The sequence below is a fragment of the Lagopus leucura genome, unplaced genomic scaffold, assembly GCF_019238085.1.
Source record: "Lagopus leucura isolate 7727_CA_CO unplaced genomic scaffold, USGS_WTPT01 Super-Scaffold_100002, whole genome shotgun sequence".
Taxonomy (NCBI): Eukaryota; Metazoa; Chordata; class Aves; order Galliformes; family Phasianidae; genus Lagopus; species Lagopus leucura.
In genome coordinates this window covers 55,583,487-55,604,374 of record NW_024962263.1, presented here as the reverse complement: position 1 = coordinate 55,604,374, position 20,888 = coordinate 55,583,487, and the positions used below count along the sequence as shown (strand labels likewise).

At 36.7% G+C, this 20,888-nt stretch overlaps 1 protein-coding gene across 4 annotated transcripts in view; it reads right to left on the bottom strand.

Annotated features, from left to right (window-relative positions):
* CHD7 (chromodomain helicase DNA binding protein 7) overlaps nt 1–20,888 on the bottom strand; it is a 124,469-nt gene that overhangs the window by 9,521 nt on the left and 94,060 nt on the right. For all 4 annotated transcript variants that reach the window (XM_042868871.1, XM_042868873.1, XM_042868874.1 and 1 more), the window contains 16 exons: nt 18,874–19,050; nt 17,545–17,688; nt 15,052–15,307; nt 10,571–10,781; nt 9,833–10,028; nt 9,431–9,598; nt 8,579–8,758; nt 8,183–8,293; nt 7,892–8,097; nt 6,754–6,953; nt 6,003–6,162; nt 2,992–3,081; nt 2,392–2,495; nt 846–975; nt 496–568; nt 222–276 (listed from right to left, as the gene is read on the bottom strand). In XM_042868871.1, coding sequence (XP_042724805.1) covers nt 222–276; nt 496–568; nt 846–975; nt 2,392–2,495; nt 2,992–3,081; nt 6,003–6,162; nt 6,754–6,953; nt 7,892–8,097; nt 8,183–8,293; nt 8,579–8,758; nt 9,431–9,598; nt 9,833–10,028; nt 10,571–10,781; nt 15,052–15,307; nt 17,545–17,688; nt 18,874–19,050 — 2,461 coding nt within the window. The remainder of the gene's footprint in view (nt 1–221; nt 277–495; nt 569–845; nt 976–2,391; nt 2,496–2,991; nt 3,082–6,002; nt 6,163–6,753; nt 6,954–7,891; nt 8,098–8,182; nt 8,294–8,578; nt 8,759–9,430; nt 9,599–9,832; nt 10,029–10,570; nt 10,782–15,051; nt 15,308–17,544; nt 17,689–18,873; nt 19,051–20,888) is intronic.

Here is a 20,888-nt window from a genome sequence, read left to right as displayed (position 1 = left end):
TACTATGTAATTAGAAACCCAGAAAGCCTTAACGAGGGATTATTCAAACATGGTAAATAATTGTTTTGAAACACGTGAAGCATGAAGAGATTTGGCACTAAGAAGTTTACCGTGATGTTTTCCCAAAACACAACCCATTTCTTCATGTGCTAATAAAAAAGTCCACCTTTGCCTAAGTGGTCTATTTTTGCTTTTTCAAAATTTCTTTAGTATAGTCTTACTTGGGTGGATTTCAATGGACTCTTCTTTGTCTTCTGGAGGTGAGTTTGCAAATTCCTTTGGGAGAAGACAGAAGTTATTTTAGATTTCAGCTTTGACCATATGTTATTGTTTGCAGAAAAAAAAAGATGTTATCTTTCAAATACAGCAGAAAAGTATCTTTGTAAGGCGTGTTTATCTGGTGGTTCACAAACATAAGAATTACACATTAGGATAAACATGGAGTGTCAGTTATGTTTACGAATACTTATAATTACAGAAACTTGAAGTTCTTACATCAATTTCATCCTTGAAAGGAGTTCTTGTTGGCTTATATTCTGGATCTTCATCCTCTCTGTCGAATTCACCTCTAAAAAAATATTTAAAATAAACAATTTAAATAAATATTGCTTTTGAAAGGTAATTTTTCTGGAAAGAAAAGCAAAAAAGCTACAAAAGCCGTCAGAATGTGTACCAAGCTACACATTTATATTTCATGCTCAACCGTGTAAGCAATTTTACATACTTTTTACATTATGTGATCACTTCAGATCCTCAGGCAAGATGTAAGCAGAATATGACACATGAACTCGTGCCAACGTATACAATGCTGATAAAGTTTATTAATTTTTTCATGTCATCCTTACCCATCACCGCCATCTGCTAACATGTCTGTCCCTCTCTGTTCAGCAGCTATGGCCTTTGCATCAGGCATGCCAACCCGTTCCAGAAAGCACAGTGTTGAATCAGCTCTCATGGAATTGTACTTCTCATAACCTGCAGAGTGGGAAGCAATTTTTTTTTTTTTTTTAAAGCTACGATCAACTGTAAAAAGAACAGTTTAGGTAGTGAAATATAATTTTCTGGGTTCATTTATTTTTAAATAAAATTAAAGAGCTGTAACTGTGATTTTAAAGGAATTGTTTAATAAAAAATGATGCATTTTTTCCCCAGTAGTTTTCATTTGTGTAATAACGTTTTTCATATTGATAAATTTCATCAGCACAGAAACATTTTAACATCAGCAGCATTACCAAACAGTAAAAAAAAGAATAGTTTTTTCAATGTAATCTCAATCTTTCACCAAAACTAACCCCACACTTCTATAAAGATTCCTACGTAACTCTTACAGTGTTTCTCCATATTCAGCACTCCCTACTGCAAACATACAGATGTGAATGGAAGCACACACACACACACACACACACACACACACACACTCTCTATAGCTCTAGCCTTGCTGGAACCCTCAGTGTAGGCTGTGAAAATGCTGTATACATGGGTTATACGTAAGGCCAACGAACCTGTCTTATTAGGTTTAGGATGATGCATGTCAGTAAGATGACACTGTTCCCTCTATGGTTTTCAAACTGCTGTTTGCTTTTTTACTGCCCAAGTTGACTAGATGGAAAATGGCAGATCCCAACAGTGCACTGCAGGAAAATGATTTTTAGACTAGACTTGCCTCAGCTGAGCCCACAAAACAGAGCTGCTGTACATAGGCAGAACAGCACAATTCAATTAGGATTTGTACTACAACACACTGCTCCTAACTGCTGTAGAGCCTCAAGCCAAACTGTAATCATGAAAGGTTTTATAAGCCATCATTCTCCCCTTTAGTCAGGCTGGGCTGCTGAGAATACCTCTGCGACCTCCAGAGAATTGGGATTATAATCAGGAATCGCTCACTGTATATATCATGCCAGCTCTGCATCCCCAGCCTTTCAAAGTTAACAAGGCTGCATCCCACTCAAGGGAGCCGGGAGTTCTCAACACTGACATTTGTGAAATATTGCTTGGAACAAAGCCCAGGAGGCACTTGTACAGATTAATAGCAGAGGTTAAGCCCACCGTCCACTTTGACACTGGTTGGCAGAGTTAGCAAGTGAAGCAGTGCTGGAAGCAAAGTTTATGGAGATCTATCTTACTATTTGGCTATTACTTAAACAAATATGGCTTTGTTTTATTTACAGCCAAGAAAGTAATGTTTTCTTCTCAAATGTTCTGCAAACATTTAAAAACAGCATCTGATATTTACAGCTCATATTAGGTTTTTAATGCAGGCAAGAAAAAAAAAAAGGGAGATACAAGCCAACAGTTCTTTGGAACAATACTTGTTAATATTATGACTGAACAGTCCTACACGCAGAAAGCTTTACAACTGAGTTTTGTTCAGAGTGAGACACCACTTACCGTGTTTGAATACTCCAATTAAAAGGGATTTATCCGCCTCCTTATCCCACCAGTCTGCAGGAACTTCAGCATGGAATGGCTCAGGTATCCATACATCTACTTCACTATAAAGACAGCATTATAAACATTTGCAAAGATGACTGGACAAAAACGTTAGAAAAAAAAGAGAAATGGTTCACACCACTTTGTAAATATGCTTCTTGAGGGGGAAAAAACAACACCAATTAGAATGCGTGGAAAATTACTTAGGATTGTTTAAAAGGAAATAATTAAAAAATATTAGGCTATTTTAGGAGTAAAATGCCAGTGGTTACCCAAACACGCTCATTTACAATCTTAGTATTTTTTAAAAAGAAAAATTAAAATTGAGTTACAATAATTCTTCAATATTAGCAATACTGAAAAATCCATATCAGTAATTTCCCACACTTTCCCTCCTGCAAGAAAACTACCCACCTCATTTGATAAAATAATAATGTGGCTTGCAAACCCATTTAACAGGAAGCACAACAACCTTTAAATGCTAAAATTATTATAGTACACGTGCTTTACATAAGCCAGCATCATAAAGCAAAAAAATAAACCTGCACTTGCACTAACCTTGAGTCAGCACCCTCTAAGATCCTGTCTGCTTGGTCCCCTATAACTTCTTGTCGTAGATAGTACAGCATGCGGACACGCAGCAGGACCCTGGAGAGGAAGGCAGAGGGGGGAAAAAGTTCTTAACTTCAGGACTGTTTGCCAACAGTGGCTTTTGGCAGCTGCTGCTGTTCATCCATCATCCTGCCAAGGCTGATTAGCCATGCTGTATGGTAGGCTTGAAGCGTGACAGATGGTGGCACATAATCACCTCTGTGTGGTGCTTTCTGCTGGCTTCCAACAGGCCTGCCTGGCAACCGCTTACACTGCACAGAGAGGGACCGAGCGCAGCCCAGCCCCGGCGCATTTCATTTAGTTCTACCTAGTGCAGCTTGTGAAGTTTAGACACGTACTCTACCACTGCCTCTGAAGTATTGAAGCAAGTTTGTAAACAACTGAGCAGATGGCTTTCAGTAACTGTTCTGCTTCATTATCTCATAAAATTTCCTCAGCTGCTGCCTTAATACCATTTTTGGAAGCACATCAGAAGTTGTAGGAATAAACGAGATATAAAATCTGGTTTTACTACCTTACAATAAACCCTCAATATGGAATGTCAGGTTTTTCAGATTATACAACTTTTTGCTTCCGAGAATGGGAGGAAAAAAAAATAATCCCCCATTTCCCCTAGGAGATATTAACTATTTTTACTCTCTACATTTCAAACTGCTATTTAATTTTACCTGCACACAACATAAGTGCCATAAGGAAGTGAAAAGTCTTTGTTGCCCATGTTTATTTTTTCCCATCCCTGCAACACTACAGTCGTTTTTGGGACCGCTGTCAGGTGTTGCAGCAACAGCTTAAGCTGGCAGGAGAGAGAGTGGCAGACCGGATTTTCAAGGAGAGCAGAAAAGAGGTCATCCCTACAGAAAAAATGTCTCCCTGAAAATAATCAAGCTCTCCCATGTTTACCCAATTCAGGGCACCCCCTGCTGCCTAGTTCATGAAGTAGAATCAGCACCAGCTAAAATGGAAATTATTCTGCCTGCCTTCTCCCTGTATCCAAATTCATCACGGCTACTGTTGAATTGCTGCTCTCGGAGCAGTAAGGGTAACTGGGGAGGCAGTAATCTGATCGCCCAGTTGCATGAAAAATTTAGACCACCACCAGTTTTGAGAACTCCTTGCTAGAGATCTGATGCAACAGAAGCGATATCCAATTTTACACGTGTTACCCAAGTAGTCCTTGGAAGAGTAGGGATTTGAATCAAGGTCATTTGTACAATTCAAAACATGTCAGACATGCTTTTTTTGTAAGTTTGATAACCTGGACCAGTAAGGTGCCCCTTTTCTATGTTTGGCTATAGAAATAAGCTGGTCTCTAAGATGGTCTCTATCATCTTTGTATTAAGTGATAACAAACGTTATATCAAGCCAAAGGAAGAGGAAAAAAAAAGCCCACAAAACTAAACCAAAATGCAGAGGTTCTCTGTACCTTTCAGGAATCCTCCACACTAAAGCAGCATGCATGTCACACATGAGAACAGGACACCCTGTTCTTACTTATCCAATAGATACTGCTATCTGATGAAGGAAATTACTCATACTTTCAATTAGCTTCTACCTCAGCTTGATTTTACCTGGGCTAAACATGTTGCTTCTACAATTCACTTAGTCCTGGTGGGTCTAGGAAGTGAAGGAAAAAAGATAGCAACTGAAAATATTCTCGTATTTGATACAGTGATACATCAGTCTTCCTGATCCTTCTAATTGTTCTACTGTATTATTTCAGCAGCACAATTTTAAAAATGAGTTTAAGGCTGATATAACTGATATAACAAGTAATGAGGACATGTTACCTGTGACAGCAAAATAATGTTACAGGAAAAAATTTAATTATTTTAAGAGGAAGTGAAATGTGAAGTAAAATAAAGTGAAATAACTGAACTGAGTAACAGTTCAGAAAAAAGTCAAGAACCAGTTCACTTGCATGCGCACTTGCTAACATAATTCTCTAAATATCTGTTCTCATCAGCTGCAAATTAAGCTTGGTTAGCATCCAGAAATGAACTAATAAACCTTTTAAATGTCTTATCTCCTTCACATCCCACTCCCTCTGTTGACAGGCCACAGATACTTTTGAAATCAATAATTCCTTTCTAATAAACACTTCTAACAAGGCAATACATACTAAAAGCATAGAGACAACTTTTCACCGACAATGCTTTACACGTGTATGCTAGATACCCAACGAAGAACACTTGAAAGAAGTTGACACAAAAACCGAGATATTACAAACCAGAAGCAAAGAAGAGATGCACTTGAGAGACATTCATTCAACAATTAAGCAAAGGTTCCGGTGAAGAACCTTTTCCCAACACCCAACCCGACTCTCCACTGACACAGCTCCATGTCGCTCTATCTGGTGCTGTCACTGTTACCAGAGTGCAGAGATCTGAGCTTCCCCACTGCTACCCTTGTGAGAAGCTGGAGGCTGCTACAAGGCCTCATACCCTCAGCCTCCTCTGCTCTGGGCCAAACAAACCAACTCAGCGACTCCTCATGCACTTTGCCCTCTAGAACCCTCACCATCTTCATAGACCTCTTTTGGATGTTCTCTAATAATTTCGTTTTCATCTTATATTGTGGTGCTCAAAATAGCTCACAGTGCTCAAGGTAAAGCCATGCTAGTGCAGAGCAGAGCAGGATGTTGAGTTGTCAAGAGAAACAGATTTAAATGAGGGTATATTCTTTTCCCCATATGCTATTAAGAATAATCACATATTTGATTTCATTCTTATTTAAGTAGAAAACACATTTCTTCATAAATGTTTTAAGAATGGATCAATCATAAAGAGCTTACAGAAATATCCAGATATCTGCTAAGATGATTATCCCCCAAATTAGAAGCAATAATGCTCTTTACATCCTATTAAATAGCCCCATGCTCTACTAAAAACATTCCAAAGAAGTCACAGACTTTTGAAAAACATATAATAAAAAGCATTAAATGAAATAATAATACTTACTTATTACAATGATGTTTGAGATGTTTTCTATAGCTGTCTTCTTGAAATAATACATCCGGATTACAGGTGGTGAGCCAATCAGCATCTTGAAGCATTGGCTGTGAACTCTGGGCTTTTACTTTCTTGCCTTTCCTCCCTCTGGGCACTGGCGCAGACAGGCCTATACAAATCCCCAGTTATATCTTATGCAGGCTAAATAGAAAAGCTCTCACACCAAACTGCATTACAAACACACATTTACAGCTAAGCATCACTGCTGTATTAGTTCCATTGTGGGCAATCAAAAACTGAACACAACATAATTTATCTGGAAATTGTGAACAACAAAATCAACCAAAACTACCACGCAAATTTAGGTGTGAAGATTTCAAAAATTCAGAGAACTATCCAGAAAATGGTGTCATATAAATATTTCTTCTAAAAACGCTCATGAATCTGAATGGCCATAAGGAAACAAGCTTTATGACTTATGGCCATTTGAAAGAACTTAACTCCAGCAGTAGGCGATACTTAAAAACTACGTTAGAATATTTATTCAAACTGCTTTATGAGCAAGAGCACCGCATTCTACAAAGCATCTGAGGGTGACTTCCCCTTTAAGTACTGACCCAGTCAAAGCCCACCTTACTCATAAAATCTGACAAGATCCTACAACATGTCAGAACAGCTATAGTTTAAACTAAAGACATAGCACGACTGAAGCAATTCTTTCCTATTTACTAGCATCATTATTTGATTGTGGTAGACATACCGGAATGATTAACCAAAGCTCGAGTTTGCCCATCTGCAGTTGGAGTGATCAGATCCCAGATGAAACTTTTGATATTTTCATCCCCTTTGTAATGATTAAGGCAATATACCAGGATAGTCCGGCAGATGGTTTCCACATCTTGTTCTGTTAGCTGACGTTTATAGCGCCCATGTGAGAGGATGTCAGTCCAACGACCCCAGCTACAAGAAAAATATGTTCAATACAACAGCTAGGGCACTGGTATTTTAATTTGTGACTTTCAATTTAACTCCTGGTGCCAAGCAAGTTAGGACCTCCTGTATTACCACTAATGCATTCTGCGTTTGCAGGTTACATCAGGGAATCCCGCTTACAGCACCTAAGAGTTAAGAATGTTTATTTTACAGAACAGGCAATAAGTTCACTGCTCGTAAAGCTGCAATTGAACTACACTCAAAATAATAAAGTACATATGTTTAACTCTAATGGTCCCAGTAAACTACAAACAGGAAATTCAGCCAATTCCTACAGTCATGGGATTTGGGGAATCAGTTTTATTTTGATCCTGAAATTCATTATTAGTGACTGTTGCACACAGCTTTCTAGAAGTAAAGCCAGTTCTCCTGAAGCCCATTGGAACAGTAGTTAAATACAGCTACTTGCTTGCAAAGAGATAAAATTCAGACTGGCATATCCAATGGGAAAGATAAGGCATCAATTAGTTGAAATCAAGTACCATCAAAACATGAGAACTATGCTAAAAAGCTCTGAATTGACTTGATTTCACAACCATACCAGTCTTTACAAATGCACTTTGTTATTCTCCACAATACTTAGAAAAGAAAGATGAAGTCTCAATAATTCTGGTATTCTTTACAATATAAGAAGCCAGAAACAAATATTCTGTCATCACAATACTACATATTTTATCAGTGAGCTCGTATCCACTGTGGGACACTGAACACTTTAAGCTAAGAAATACATATGTATCCCTATATATAAAGCAATCTAAAATCTCACAGGTAAGCACAGATAGTACTGATGTAAAAAGCATACAGTGCATGTGAACAAGAAACAGAGGAAAGAGTATTTACTATATGTAATTTACATATTTTCAGTTTTTATCCACAATCACACTATTTAATCTGTATATTCTTACCCATAAACCAACAAGTTCTTCTCTACCCTGAAACATTCACTTCTTGCATAACCCTGTGATTTGTCCTGAGGCCTACGGGGCTTTGTGCTAGGCTTTTCTTCGGAATCACTTTCCAGGTCTGAAAACTCCATCAGCTCATCCTCTTTGACTGCACTGTAGAGTCTGGTTTGCTTTCTTACTCTTGGTGTATCAATAACTAGGTTATTCTAAAATGAAAAGTGAAAATGTAGAAATTAAGGAGGAGAAAAATCTTCAATTCAAATGAACTGAGTACTGTCATAAAGCTCTTACCCTTCCATTTAAAGCATCAATATCCAGTTCAGCCTTCTTTGCCCACTTCTGCCAAAAATTAGGGTCATCCAAGGAAATGTCTGTCCTGTTCCCAGATGCAACAAAACTAGCCTAGAAGACATGAAAAAACATGCATTGATTTCTTAACCACACACTATAAAGATATCTATTTTCATTTGGAAGTGCAATGTTTAGGACTTCCAAAACAGCATTGTCAAGAAACAAAAAAAGGAGTCTATCAACTGTCTAACTGGAAATACAGATGTCCCAACAGTTTTGAGGAAGAAAACTGAAAAAAGTGTACTGAAAAACTCAATTGACACTGAAGGCGATTCAGTACTACTTCCATCTATTGTGGTCACAACTTTATTATTTTTCCTCCAAATGCCAATGCACCTTTGCAAATGTTGAGCCTTTTCCTTCAGATTCAATAGTAATTGTGTGTGTTCGCCTTAAGAGAATTTGATCAATATCCTCTTCACAAAACTTAGACCCTTCATCCTCCTCGTCCATCAGAGCACCGTATGCTCCCTTTCGAAGAAGATCTTCTATTTCTTTTTTAGAAAGCTGTTGCACCTGTAACATGTAAGAGAGACAGTTAGTTTTGTTGTTTTAACACTAGTCAATGTTTATATCTAACAACATAATGACATCAATTGCCTTTTTACTTCGTATTTTAAGAACTGTACTCCTAACATAATGTGGTGTTGGTCAATTAAACATTCATGCTGAAGTCACCTTTAAAAGAAGAATGCAAACAACAACATTCTTAGGGTGAAGTTATATGAGTGGTTTAAATGATTTAATAATTCATTGTCATTGAATCTGCTTACTTTAGCTCCAGTGACTGCTAAACTCCTCCTGGGAACATACTTAACTTCCTAACCTGAGAAAAGGCCCAAGCAAAAAAGGCTAAAGCACACGAACATAAAACAAAAAGTATGGATGGATTGGCAGCCTGCAAGAAGCTCAAAAACTGTAAGAATCAACACTATGTGAAGTGTAGAATGATGAGAATGAATGAGAACTGAGGAAACATGATTCTACCTGTCTGCTTTTGGCAATTAATGATGCATGAGATAGGCTGAGCCAGTTCATGTAGCCTTGCCCTTAATTAACCCCACTTTAAAATATATGCCATATTCTACCTGAAAGCCATCATTCTCCAGCTAAGATATAAGCAAGAAATAAAAATGTTATACATTCATATGATTTGTTGATCATGCATCTTAATATATTAATTCTTACCCCATTTGTAGCATTTTCTCTTCCACTCATAGATTGTAGCACAGCCTTGTCAAGGCCAAGCTTCAAGCTAGCTTTGTCAAACATTTCCCTTTCATAAGAATTCCTTGTAATCAACCTGTAAATTTTCACTGATTTGCTCTGTCCTATTCTGTGACATCGTGCTTGAGCCTGATGAAACAGGACAGATACTCAGTTACAAGTGATAAAAGAAAAGAAAATCAATATAGAAAACTTACTTCAAATTTTATTACTTTCAATATAAATAATAATGTGTTTTGGTTTTGTTTTTGTTTTTTAATTTTTTTTTACTGAGTAGACAACAGTAATTTCTTTTGCAGGTGAACAAAATTTCACAGGAAATAAGCAAGAAGTTTGCAACTGAATCATTCCTTGTAATATTACCTGGAGGTCATTTTGAGGGTTCCAGTCTGAATCAAAAATGATGCAGGTATCAGCAGCAGTAAGATTAATGCCCAAGCCTCCTGCCCTTGTACACAGCAGGAAAACAAACCTATCAGAATCAGGTCTTGAAAACCTGTCAATAGCTGCCTGACGCAAGTTGCCTCTTACTCGGCCATCAATTCGTTCGTATGGGTACCTGAAATAAAGATGCATTGTAAGGAGAATTTTACTGCAAATATTCTTATTTCTGGCATTATTTCTTTCAAAAATATACAATTAAAAAATTCAAAAAAAAATCAAAAAGGGAAAATATGCCACTGTACTCTCAAAATAGCTGCAACAAACTGAGTGACTGCTGTGTTGTATCCAACAACTTCATCAGTGGAACATATACTATCTTGTCTCCTGCTTTATACCCTCCAGTAAAAATGAGGTTCTCACTGCAAGGAATGAAATAAATACTTGGGGTTAAGCAGAAAAACAACAAACAACTCCAGAGTAACTGAAACATTTAACTAACTAGTAAACTAGGAGGATTCATTAAAGCCTCTCTGAGGTCATTTTCTACTCATCTGAAAGAAAAACTTTGTACTTGCAACCTGCAGTCAGCTTACTCCAGAAAATACAGTAACAGTTTGAATTTCATCCCGTTACAATAAAGATCACTCGCAGGTTAAATACTGTGGCCACTGAGGAACGCACTGTTTATTTAGAATTGCATTATATTGTTGCTCTCACCGTCTTTGAATGAGGTAGTCTTCCAGTATGTCCAAGCAGCGCACCATCTGGGAAAAGATAAGCACCCTGTGGCCACCAGCCTTCAGTTTTGGCAGCAGCTTGTCAATCAGTACTAGCTTGCCAGCAGCCTGGATCATTGCCTGGAGCTGAAAATCTGGAGAGTCGGCATTGTGTGTTTCTTTAAACTCTTCCAAAATTTTCTCTTCAGCACCTGCAAAGATTGGACAGCAATACATGAACACAGCAGAGGATTTTATCAATAAACAATGAGCTTGCCTTCAATACCCTATAGAGAGTACAGGAATGCTTTAAACACTATGTGAATAAACATTTATAGAAAATATTAGTCTTAAATTTAAAGCAGACATACACACAAACACAGTGTAATTAAAAAACCACTTTGAGTATTCATTCGATTTTTAAGGGAGTAAAATCTTTTCAAAATAATTTCATATAATCATTTAATGAACACAATTTAATCAGACATTACAAAAGAAGATGAAAAGGTAAGAACTATTCCAACTGTTAAATGTCCTTTTCAAAATTCAACATGGAAGAAAATTCTTGTTTGAAAATGTAAGGAATACAAACCAAATTTGATGTCCACGATGAAAGTTAATCACAAGCAAGACTTGGATCTACCCTTTCCATTACTAGCTAGAGAATCAAAATCCGAACTGTGAAAAAGCTGATTTCCTTGGAAAAAAATAAGCGGTATGAAACTGTATTTTATCATCTATTTAGATTTTTCTCCTCACTGAACATCTAATTTCTCCTCAGCTTTATGAAGCTGTTCAACATATATATTCTTTCCAGAACTAGTCAAAATTTCCTTCTTGACATCCCCTTTTCATATGAAGTAAAAGCATAGAAACAAATGTTCCTTGTACTGCACATTACCTGATGATACAGAACAAGTTTATGCCTTTCTTATGCTCATACGCTTTTATCCTATTTTAGTGTCACTTCTACATACAACATATTATTTAAACTTTATCAGATAACTATTCTTGGCTATACAGAAGACTAGGAATCTTCATCCTAAGCTTATTTCATATACAGACAAACCTTTTGAGGGGATGCCTTTTTCAGGTCCTCTGATTTTTATTTGTTATTTTCTTAAAGAAAATGTAGCTTATAACATCCAATATCAGCACTACTTTTGAGTAACACAAAGAAAGGTGGGAGAGTTGGGGCAGGGAGAAAGAAAAGCTTACTGATAGGCATCCACTGAGAATCTCTCCCATATCCCAACTCTAACAAGATGCCTGTAAGCAAATAGGCAAATGCAGCCTCACTGTGTGATCACTGGTTCCTTGCCTACTGTAACATGGTGTCTTAACTAGATGCCACCCTATGCAGGCTGACAGCTTCTTATTACTTGCACTGCTCACTTTCACAAAATTCAGTGCTTTCACCTGAAGGTACTTTTACAACAAGGATTCCCTGCGCTTCAAGTATTACTGATCCTAATAGTTTGCACATAAGAAAAACAAACCCACATGAAAATAGAATTAGACAATCCTTCAAGCTATCCTTATTCATATTAGCCCACATTTTGCAAAACAGGAGAAATTAAGGCAGTAATCTCACTCTGTACTGAGCTTCGTCAATTTCAGAATATAAGCAGCTGTCAAGTAGCTTGTATACAGTATGCAAACTCAGTATCTTCAAAAACAAACCAACTAGGCCAACCACACCACAACAAACCTACCAACAAGTCTTATGAATGATGAATTTTCAGTACTAGTGTTTCGTCTCAGCAAGATTCACTTCTATAACAGACCACAGTCTCTGAAAATCTGCTAGTCCAACCATCCTATCCTAGCTAAAACTCATAAAAGCCTGCCTTTTCCTTTTCACTCCTATTTCAATTGCAACTAAGTGATGAATGTGTAGCATCCCCAAGTAAGAGGTATCAGTACCTGTTACACTACTTGAAGTAGTGTCTCGTACACCTCTAACACTTCTTTTCTTGATTTTTATTAATGAATGAAAAGAAGTCTGAACATGTGCTTTCCTGATAGCAGGAAATCTTTTAGTTAAGAGAGACTCCTTGGGCTCAAGAGAACATAAGGAACAGAGCGAGAAACCTTTACAGTGTTCACCAGTGTACAGTGTAGCATGTGTAAGTACAGAGGCACTGTTGTCTCTTGGAGTCAGAGAAAGAAGTACGATGTATAAATACTTAAGTGGTTGCTAGGGAGGAAACAAGGAGTCCAGCTCTGAGAAAACCAATAGGACAATGCTTTGCCCATCTTGGCTGGAGAATACACAAAATGCAGCAGCTTCCTCTAGAATTCTGCTTAAGGACAGTTCCAGCAGACAGCCATTCTCCTCTCAGCACCACAAAGCTAATCTACTGATCAAGAAACAAAGAATCACCACATTCAACTCCTGTCATACTACTTCCATGATACAAACTGCTATGTCTCTTAACTGAAGATTACCTAGAACACTTAAGTCTATGTGAAACAAAACAATCTTCTACTTGGTCTATACATGCAAATACACGTGCACTGCTGCTTGTTTACAAAACCCTTAGATACAGCAGAAAATGAGAAGGCCTCCAAGACCTCTTTATAAAAGCCTCAAGTTTCCAGAGTTTGCTACTCTTCAGGAAAATACCACTGAACATTATGCCATTACAAAGCCTCTTGTCAGAAATAAACTTGTGTCATCACTGTAAATACAAAGATGTTAATTACTGATCAACAAGATAAAACCTAGGGCTCAGACAACTACAGGACATAAGAGTATTTTCTCTCCTGGAATTAAAAGAACTTAGTTGCTCCTTCACACTAATAATAGTTGGGATTTATTATTTCTCCCTTGAATCAAATCTTAACAGCACCTGCTGGTTTTTTGTTGCTTTTTTTGTTTGTTTGTTTGTTTTTGCTGCATCCCACTAAACAAGTCCAAATGAAGTCACAAAAATGTTAAAAAGGAAAAAGCTCAAGAGACATCTCCACCTCCCTTTATTTGGGTTAAAAAACCAGTCATTCAAAAATACTTGAAGTTTTCCATATAGCTACTTGAATTTAAGCAATCTTTAACATAAGTTAAATGATACGAGACTTGGGAAAAGAAAAAACAAATCGTTGTAAGCAATGCTGCAAATGCTACTCATTAATTTCAGAAAACAAAATAAGAGAAAGACATTTACTTTATTCCTCATTACATGAGACAAGGAAAAACAATCACTACATTAAAATGAACTGAAAGCCAAGGAACATAAAAGGCACTGAGTTCAGAAGCTCATAACCTGAACATCCTGAACCGTTTTCTGGTAAACCCACTTATGTAATAGATTAACTTAGAAGCAAAGAACTAACAAACAAATTCTAACAGAACCACAAAGCTAATTTAACTGTATGTTCATCTGAATTTAAAAACTGAGTAGCCCACCAGCATGGTTGAGTTCAGGTACTTTGGAGTATCTCCTATATTGTGCCTTAGGAATAATTACTTGCAAATGAAATATAATTAGATGCCATTTGGTGAAGCAGTTTAAGCATAACAAAAAATGTTAAAAAAAAAAAAAAACAGCAAGCACTGCAATATGGAAGTCACACAATAAAAACTGCAATCACATATGGCTTATGATAAAACAGTCTTTCACCATGAAACTCGTAACTAGCATGAAACCAGCGACAGCATAAATCATACACAGTAACAAAGAGGAGATGGAAAACAAGGAACTAGTAGCATGCAACTACCTACAGAAGCTTATGCTACATCTTCAAAGGGAAGATTTGATCTGACCAACACATACACAGTTCAGCATACTTCAGAGAGCTGGTTCATCACCTAGTGTTTGCCATAGATAGTCCTGATTGAAAACCAATAGCAGCATCATAATGAAACAGAGTATTCACTGTTAAAATCTAATATAGCATTCACATAGACCTTTTTCCAGTCCAATTAAATTATGAAAATGAACTGACTACACATGTCCATAAAAGCACGTCTCAGTCATTTCTTGACTCACTACTTTTATTCAGAAATGTTTAGTACTCTCTCATAGTACCCTGTGGAAGACAACAACTAGTAGCTAACCAACTATGAAGAAAAAGAAACGTCATTTATACAGCAGCATCCAAGAACCCACATGATAACTGAAGTATTCTTCGTAAGAAGAACAGAAAGAAAAAATTCTAATACTAACATGATACTAACACCAACTCTGACAGGACTAGCAAGCCTTGAAAAGAGCAGCACAGATGTTTTCAAAAGCAATGCTGTCCTGACTAGCAGATTTCTAAACACAAGAGAACTGAAAAGGTTCTGTCACTATTCTAATTTAAAAATACATAAATAAAAATACACAGTATGTTCACTCAGCCACTTTTGCTGCTTTCAGCATACCAATTTTATGGAAAGAAGAATTAACAACTATCCCTCGAAGAAACTAGAACAACATTTTTAACACACTGAGCAGTCTTAAAAATACTTCCTGAAAAGATGATGATGTAACTTACCATTAATAAGGTATGGATGATTGCAGCATTTTCTTAGTTCCATCATAGTGTTTAAAAGATTAGGTACATTTGCCTGACCTCCACCCTTTGAGAGAAACGCAAAATTCTTCTCAAGAATAGCACGATAGTATTTCTTCTGAATATTTGTCAGCTCAACTTCAATGATGGTTTCCTCTTTGGGGGCCAGGTTCTTTTCCACATCCTCCTTGAGACGTCTCAGCATCATTGGCTTCAAAATAGCTTGCAGTTTCTGCACCTAGGAGACATTAAATAAACAACAATCAAAGCTCTAAGTCTTCACATATTTATTTTTTCTATTTCTAACGTTTTCTTGATTCTGAAGTCCCCCTCTCTTTATTTATTTATTTTTTAACTCAGATCACAAGTAGGCAGCATTTAAGCCTTTTCTCAAGGGCCTAGAAACTGAAATTTCCTTGTTAACACTGTGACATAAATTTCTGAAGTCAATGTTTAGCGAACACCACTTCTGTTCAGTGCATGTCATTCAATGATCTCCCTTAGAACCATCCCTCTAGACAAAGGCAGTACTGCACACCAATTGTGCAGAGCTAACCCTAAGTAGGCAGAGCTCAGCAAATCTGACCGTAAGAACAAGTTTTAGAGTAACTTCTAACCACTAAATACAGTGAATTACACTGTTTTTCCCTTCAAATGTCTGCTCCTAATTCTTCTTACTTTTAGACATTTCTTAGACATAGTTTAATTTCTTTTGACATTCGCCAAAGCAGAAAACTACTTAGGCCTGTTCTCAAAACAAACATTCCATATTTCTGTTTTTTTTTTTTTTAAATGCTATTTTATTTTATTTTTGTCTCCAGGTTTAGCAACATACACTTTACGAAGCAAAGGGAAAATACCCATTTTCCTTCTATAAGGTTTGCTGAGTTTGGTCAAGTCTTTATGATGGCCTTCACACAAAAACTCAAGCATACTCCATAAACATATAATGAGTTGGCATTAAGGTTGTTTTTAAAAGTTCCATCTCTCATCAAACTACAAATCAGCTCCAAGCTAAAGAGCTGAAATTTACCCTGAAATTGATCACCGTCTCCTACTAGGGTGCTGTGTAACAGAAACAAGAACAAAAGCAGCTTTCTCCTGAATTCACATAATTCCTATAGTAATAGCGCAACTTCAAGAGAAAGGAGATAAATTAGTCCAGAGAGATGAACAATGAAAAAATTATATGCAATAGGACTGCAAGGAATGAAGGAGAAAACCTAAACTGCTAACATATAATCTCTTTCATCGTTTAAAAGAAAAATCAAATTTCAGAAGCGATGTATTCACAAAAACACCACTTCTTCCAAAACTCGTTGCCCAAGCAATCCAGGTTCCAAATCTGCTGACGACTCAAGGCATTATTTTAGTTATATTTTCACTTACAACATCAAAAATTTCCAGTTCTGCTCTGCTGACATTTTGAGCTGGCCAGACAGAAGCTATGTTGAGAGTTAGGATATATTAACTCCAGCTCAAACACTATATTAACAGGAGTACATGGCTTCTGGATCACAGTTGGCTCACTTCCAATCAGGTCAGAGTCCAGGCTGACTGACATGCAACTGCCTGCACAATCTGTGGAAACGTACCCTTATGATTCCCGCAGGACACGCAGCGATTGTCCAGAAGGGGCTGGGAAAGAATTGGGTGGTTTTTTGGGTTTGTTTTAAATTTAGACAATTACCTATAATAGAGATAATCTCAAAGACAGTTAACCACTTCAAGCTCTCAAAAGTCAGAAATTCAAGAAACTGGGGAGCTTTTAGACAGAACCAAGACAAAGTTGTACACAAAACGCATGCAGTCACGAGGTTAGATTACCACAAGGTGCAAAGAGCCACATTAAGGTGCCTAAATTAAGATGTCATGCCTCAGCTAAATCCTATGAGTGATTTTACAGTAGTTTAACTGTTACCTATTTACTTTTAAAAACATTTTCATACATAAATGGAAAAAAAAAAGTTTTGTATATGACCGTCATTTACATTTGACATTTAGAACATGTGGCATTAAGGGTTTTCATTTTGCTTTGATTTATGCATTTCTTTTATTGGACAGCTTGAGAAATCTCAGTTCTTGAGTCAGTCAAGAAAGCATCTCCCTCTGGTTGCTGCTGGAAAACTAGATTTCAAATGTGTTTATTTGCACTGAAGTCATTGATAAAACTCAGATATCCACTCCACAGAAACTACAATCCCTTTACTCTGATACTGACAGTCAAAGAAGAGAACTCAATTCCTTATGATCAATTGTCAAAGCAGCATAAACAGTTACAAGTTAAAATGAATTTTAACCAGAAGCAAAAAGAACTCGAAATGAATTCCAACAAAGCAAAAATAAGGATAAGTCCACTGCAGTCATCTAAGAAGAAAACAGATATTACCTGTAAAAACAAGCAATAAAGTTCAGATACAATGGAATGATTACATTCACAATATCTAAACAGAGAAGTATGTAAGGGCAGTCTACCTGTTCTTCAGTTTTCAGATCCCCAAATTCTTGCATGAACGTGGTTTCGGATGGGAAGCGACCTGGTTCCAAAAAGTGAAGCAAGCTAAATAGCTCTTCCACTGTATTTTGCAAAGGAGTTCCAGTAAGCAGCACTTTATGCTCCTGAAAGATTAAGACAGAGTTGCCTAGAAATCCATTTAAATCCATTCTTTTTTTAATACATATGTATAATCTCTGTTTTCTTTTTGCCTCAACTTTATATATAATTATTTTTCAGACATTTATAAACTAGTGTCTCGGTCTTCCTTCAGTTAGCCCAGAAAAATACTTCACCTCTTCAGGTGCTCACAAACCAGAGTATGAAACTGACAGAGATGAAAGGAGAAGTTGCATGCTGCTTTAGAGGAGGTACCCAGAGAGGTTAAGCAATGAGCCCAAGATCAAACATGAATTTAATAGCTGAGAAAGAACTGAAGTGACAAGTCCTGTTCCTCCATCTATAGCCATAACTGTAAGCTCAGCTTTTCTTTAATGGTAACTATAATAAAAATAAGTTCTATACAATATTTTTAGTAACTTTCTTTCATAAAGGCTTCAAGACTACTTCAAGAAAAATATTATTTAACAATGAGGAAAACACAATCTGAAAGCAACCTACAGGTCACCAGTGCTAGTATAAGACAACGTTTATTTTTACCAGTTTTTGAATTCCAAGTATTAACTTGGCTTGACTGCATTCATACTACAGTGAATAGCTTTAAATTCATCTTCTCAATCTTCTCATTGTTCTTTGTATGCTTAGTATTACATATTTCATCCATAAAATGTGCATATATATTTATGAAAACATCAGAAATCAACTCACATTTCCCTTCCTTTTAATCCCTTCCATAACCTGAAAGCAGTTCCTTATGGCCACACAACAAATTAACATGAGAGCTGATTTAATTCAGATTAATTTAACTCTCACAGATGTATTTAGTCAGCAGTCCACATTATACCTCTAAATAAATGTCAAGGTAAAGAAGAGAAACTGAAGGACAAGTGATTACAGAAGTCACATGAAAAGTGAGAAGGGGAAGAAAAAACCTGTCATTTCATCTAAAATAATACACATAACTACAGGTTTAAATTAATGAAAAGCCTGATGAAACATCTGCATACCAAAATCCAATGTATGTACGTGCTTCCAGGTGATTTAAAGATTCTCAAGATGCATTCTCTCACTCTTCTTAACATTTAATACTTAAGAAGCAATACTTTTATTTTGTGGTGAAACTGCAAATTGAGACTAACGAAAATGCAGAAAATGCAGATTTATTTATTTTAAAAGATGTACACACTTACCAGATCCATCATCTTGAGTCCTTCCAAAAGCTTACAATTCCTGTTTTTCAGCCTGTGGGCCTCATCGATTACCACACAACGCCATGGAATGTTTCGAAGCTCGGGGCAGTCAGTCAAAATCATTTCAAATGTTGTGATAATAGCATGGAACTTGTAAGAGCCTTTTATCACACGACCCTAAAAAGAACAACAAATGTTAGAGTAAACTGATGTAAACTGACTGTCAAAGAAAGAAAGTAAATTTGTTTCATCTTCAGAATTCACTATGTAAAGAAAACCCAGAACAGTACAATGTGTAAATTATTTTAAGCAAATGAAGTCATTCTTGCTGACTCATTGAAGGAGGGTAAATGTCTAACTTTACTACTGGTTGATACCAAGCTAGCTATGTCATTTTTCCTGCAAAAAGGCTCACAGAATCACTGCATATTCATTATACAGCTAAAACCAATGGGATGAAGTTCATCAAGGGCAAATCCCTGGTCCTGCACTTGGGCCACAACAACCCCAAGCAATGCTACAGAGTGGCTGGAAGGCTGTGTGATTACATGATCACAAGTATTTCAGCTACAATCTGAATGAGTAAGCAATAGTGTATCCCTGCAATATTCAAAATAAGTTTTGCAGTCTTTGTCAAGAGAATTTTTGTTTTGTTTAAATCAAGGAAATACATCACAGTTCTCCCAAAACAATACAAAAAAACCTGAATTACATTAAAGATTCACTGTCCTGATCATTAGAATATTCTGCTCTCAACTGTTGTTTTTTTTTTTATTATTTTTTTTTTCTGATGAACATCAAGTTTCACCCACAATTACAGCAAGCAGCTTTGAAAAGAAGAAAAATGCTGAACTTATAAACATTTTCTCAATACTTTTGAGAACTTGTTTTAAGGAAAGTTCAACACTATGATTAAATGCCCGACATCTTCTTCACTAATTATTGTTAGGTAAAGGTCTTATTAGGGCTACTATTATGCTTCAGAAAAACCCTGAACAGTCTTCAGAAGAGATCACAAAATGAACACTGTATTGATATTGTGTCATATTTCTTTCTAATCTTGTTCAAATAAATACACAACCAGATATCTCAAGCGACACATGCTCTGCACAGAACACCTGTTTTTGAAAAGACTGGCATCATACAAGTTCAAAGCCCATCCTGCTTTGAAAACTGTGCATGTTGTAGGTTGTGCATCCAGTAAATTTCAAGAGAACAGATATTTTACAGTGAGATGGCCATCTTTCCTTTTAAATATGTGCAAGTCCAAATCCTCCTGTAAGTGACCTGTATATAATCCTCTGCAAGCTGCGGTGATCAGAATTGGCTTCAGACTCTTTGAAAGGAAACCTGGTATCTTGAAGTCAGCAATATATCCGCATATGCATATCAAGAGTACCTCAGAGGAAGAAATTATCTGTTCAACAGTGCTTTTGCATGACATATTCTAGAAACATTTATCTTCTCAGGGGATTAAACAATTGTAATCTAACAAACAGCAGATGAAGATACACCAAGTAAGCAACTTAGAAAGATAGAGAAGCGAAGCACTGTGATCTTTTCAAGAACAAAATATAACTGCAAAAGATATGAAAATGCAGCCTAGGAGATTCTTTCAGTAGCAGGACTGCCATAGGCAACCTCACGACTGGCAAACAGTGCACTACAAAAATCATCCTACATAAAGCAATAAAAGGGATCCCAATTGCATATTTAGAGCTCAATGAGACAGCACTGTCTGTTGTATTGAAGTGAGTGATTATAAGAGATCTTCTGAAGGTAAATTTTACAGTTTGGGGCCTTGAGGACTTAGGATTCTTTTCCCATACTTTCAAGTAATGCTATTCCTGTCATATTTGAGAAATGTAGAAGCAGAAATTATCAGGCAAGTGACCTACAGCTTTTTCACAGGTGACTTCTTAGACAAAGAGGAAGTCAGTTTACCCTGTTTCAGTGTGGCATCCAAATGAAGTTCTCTGATGACAGAAACAGAGGAATTTCACATCAATTTACTC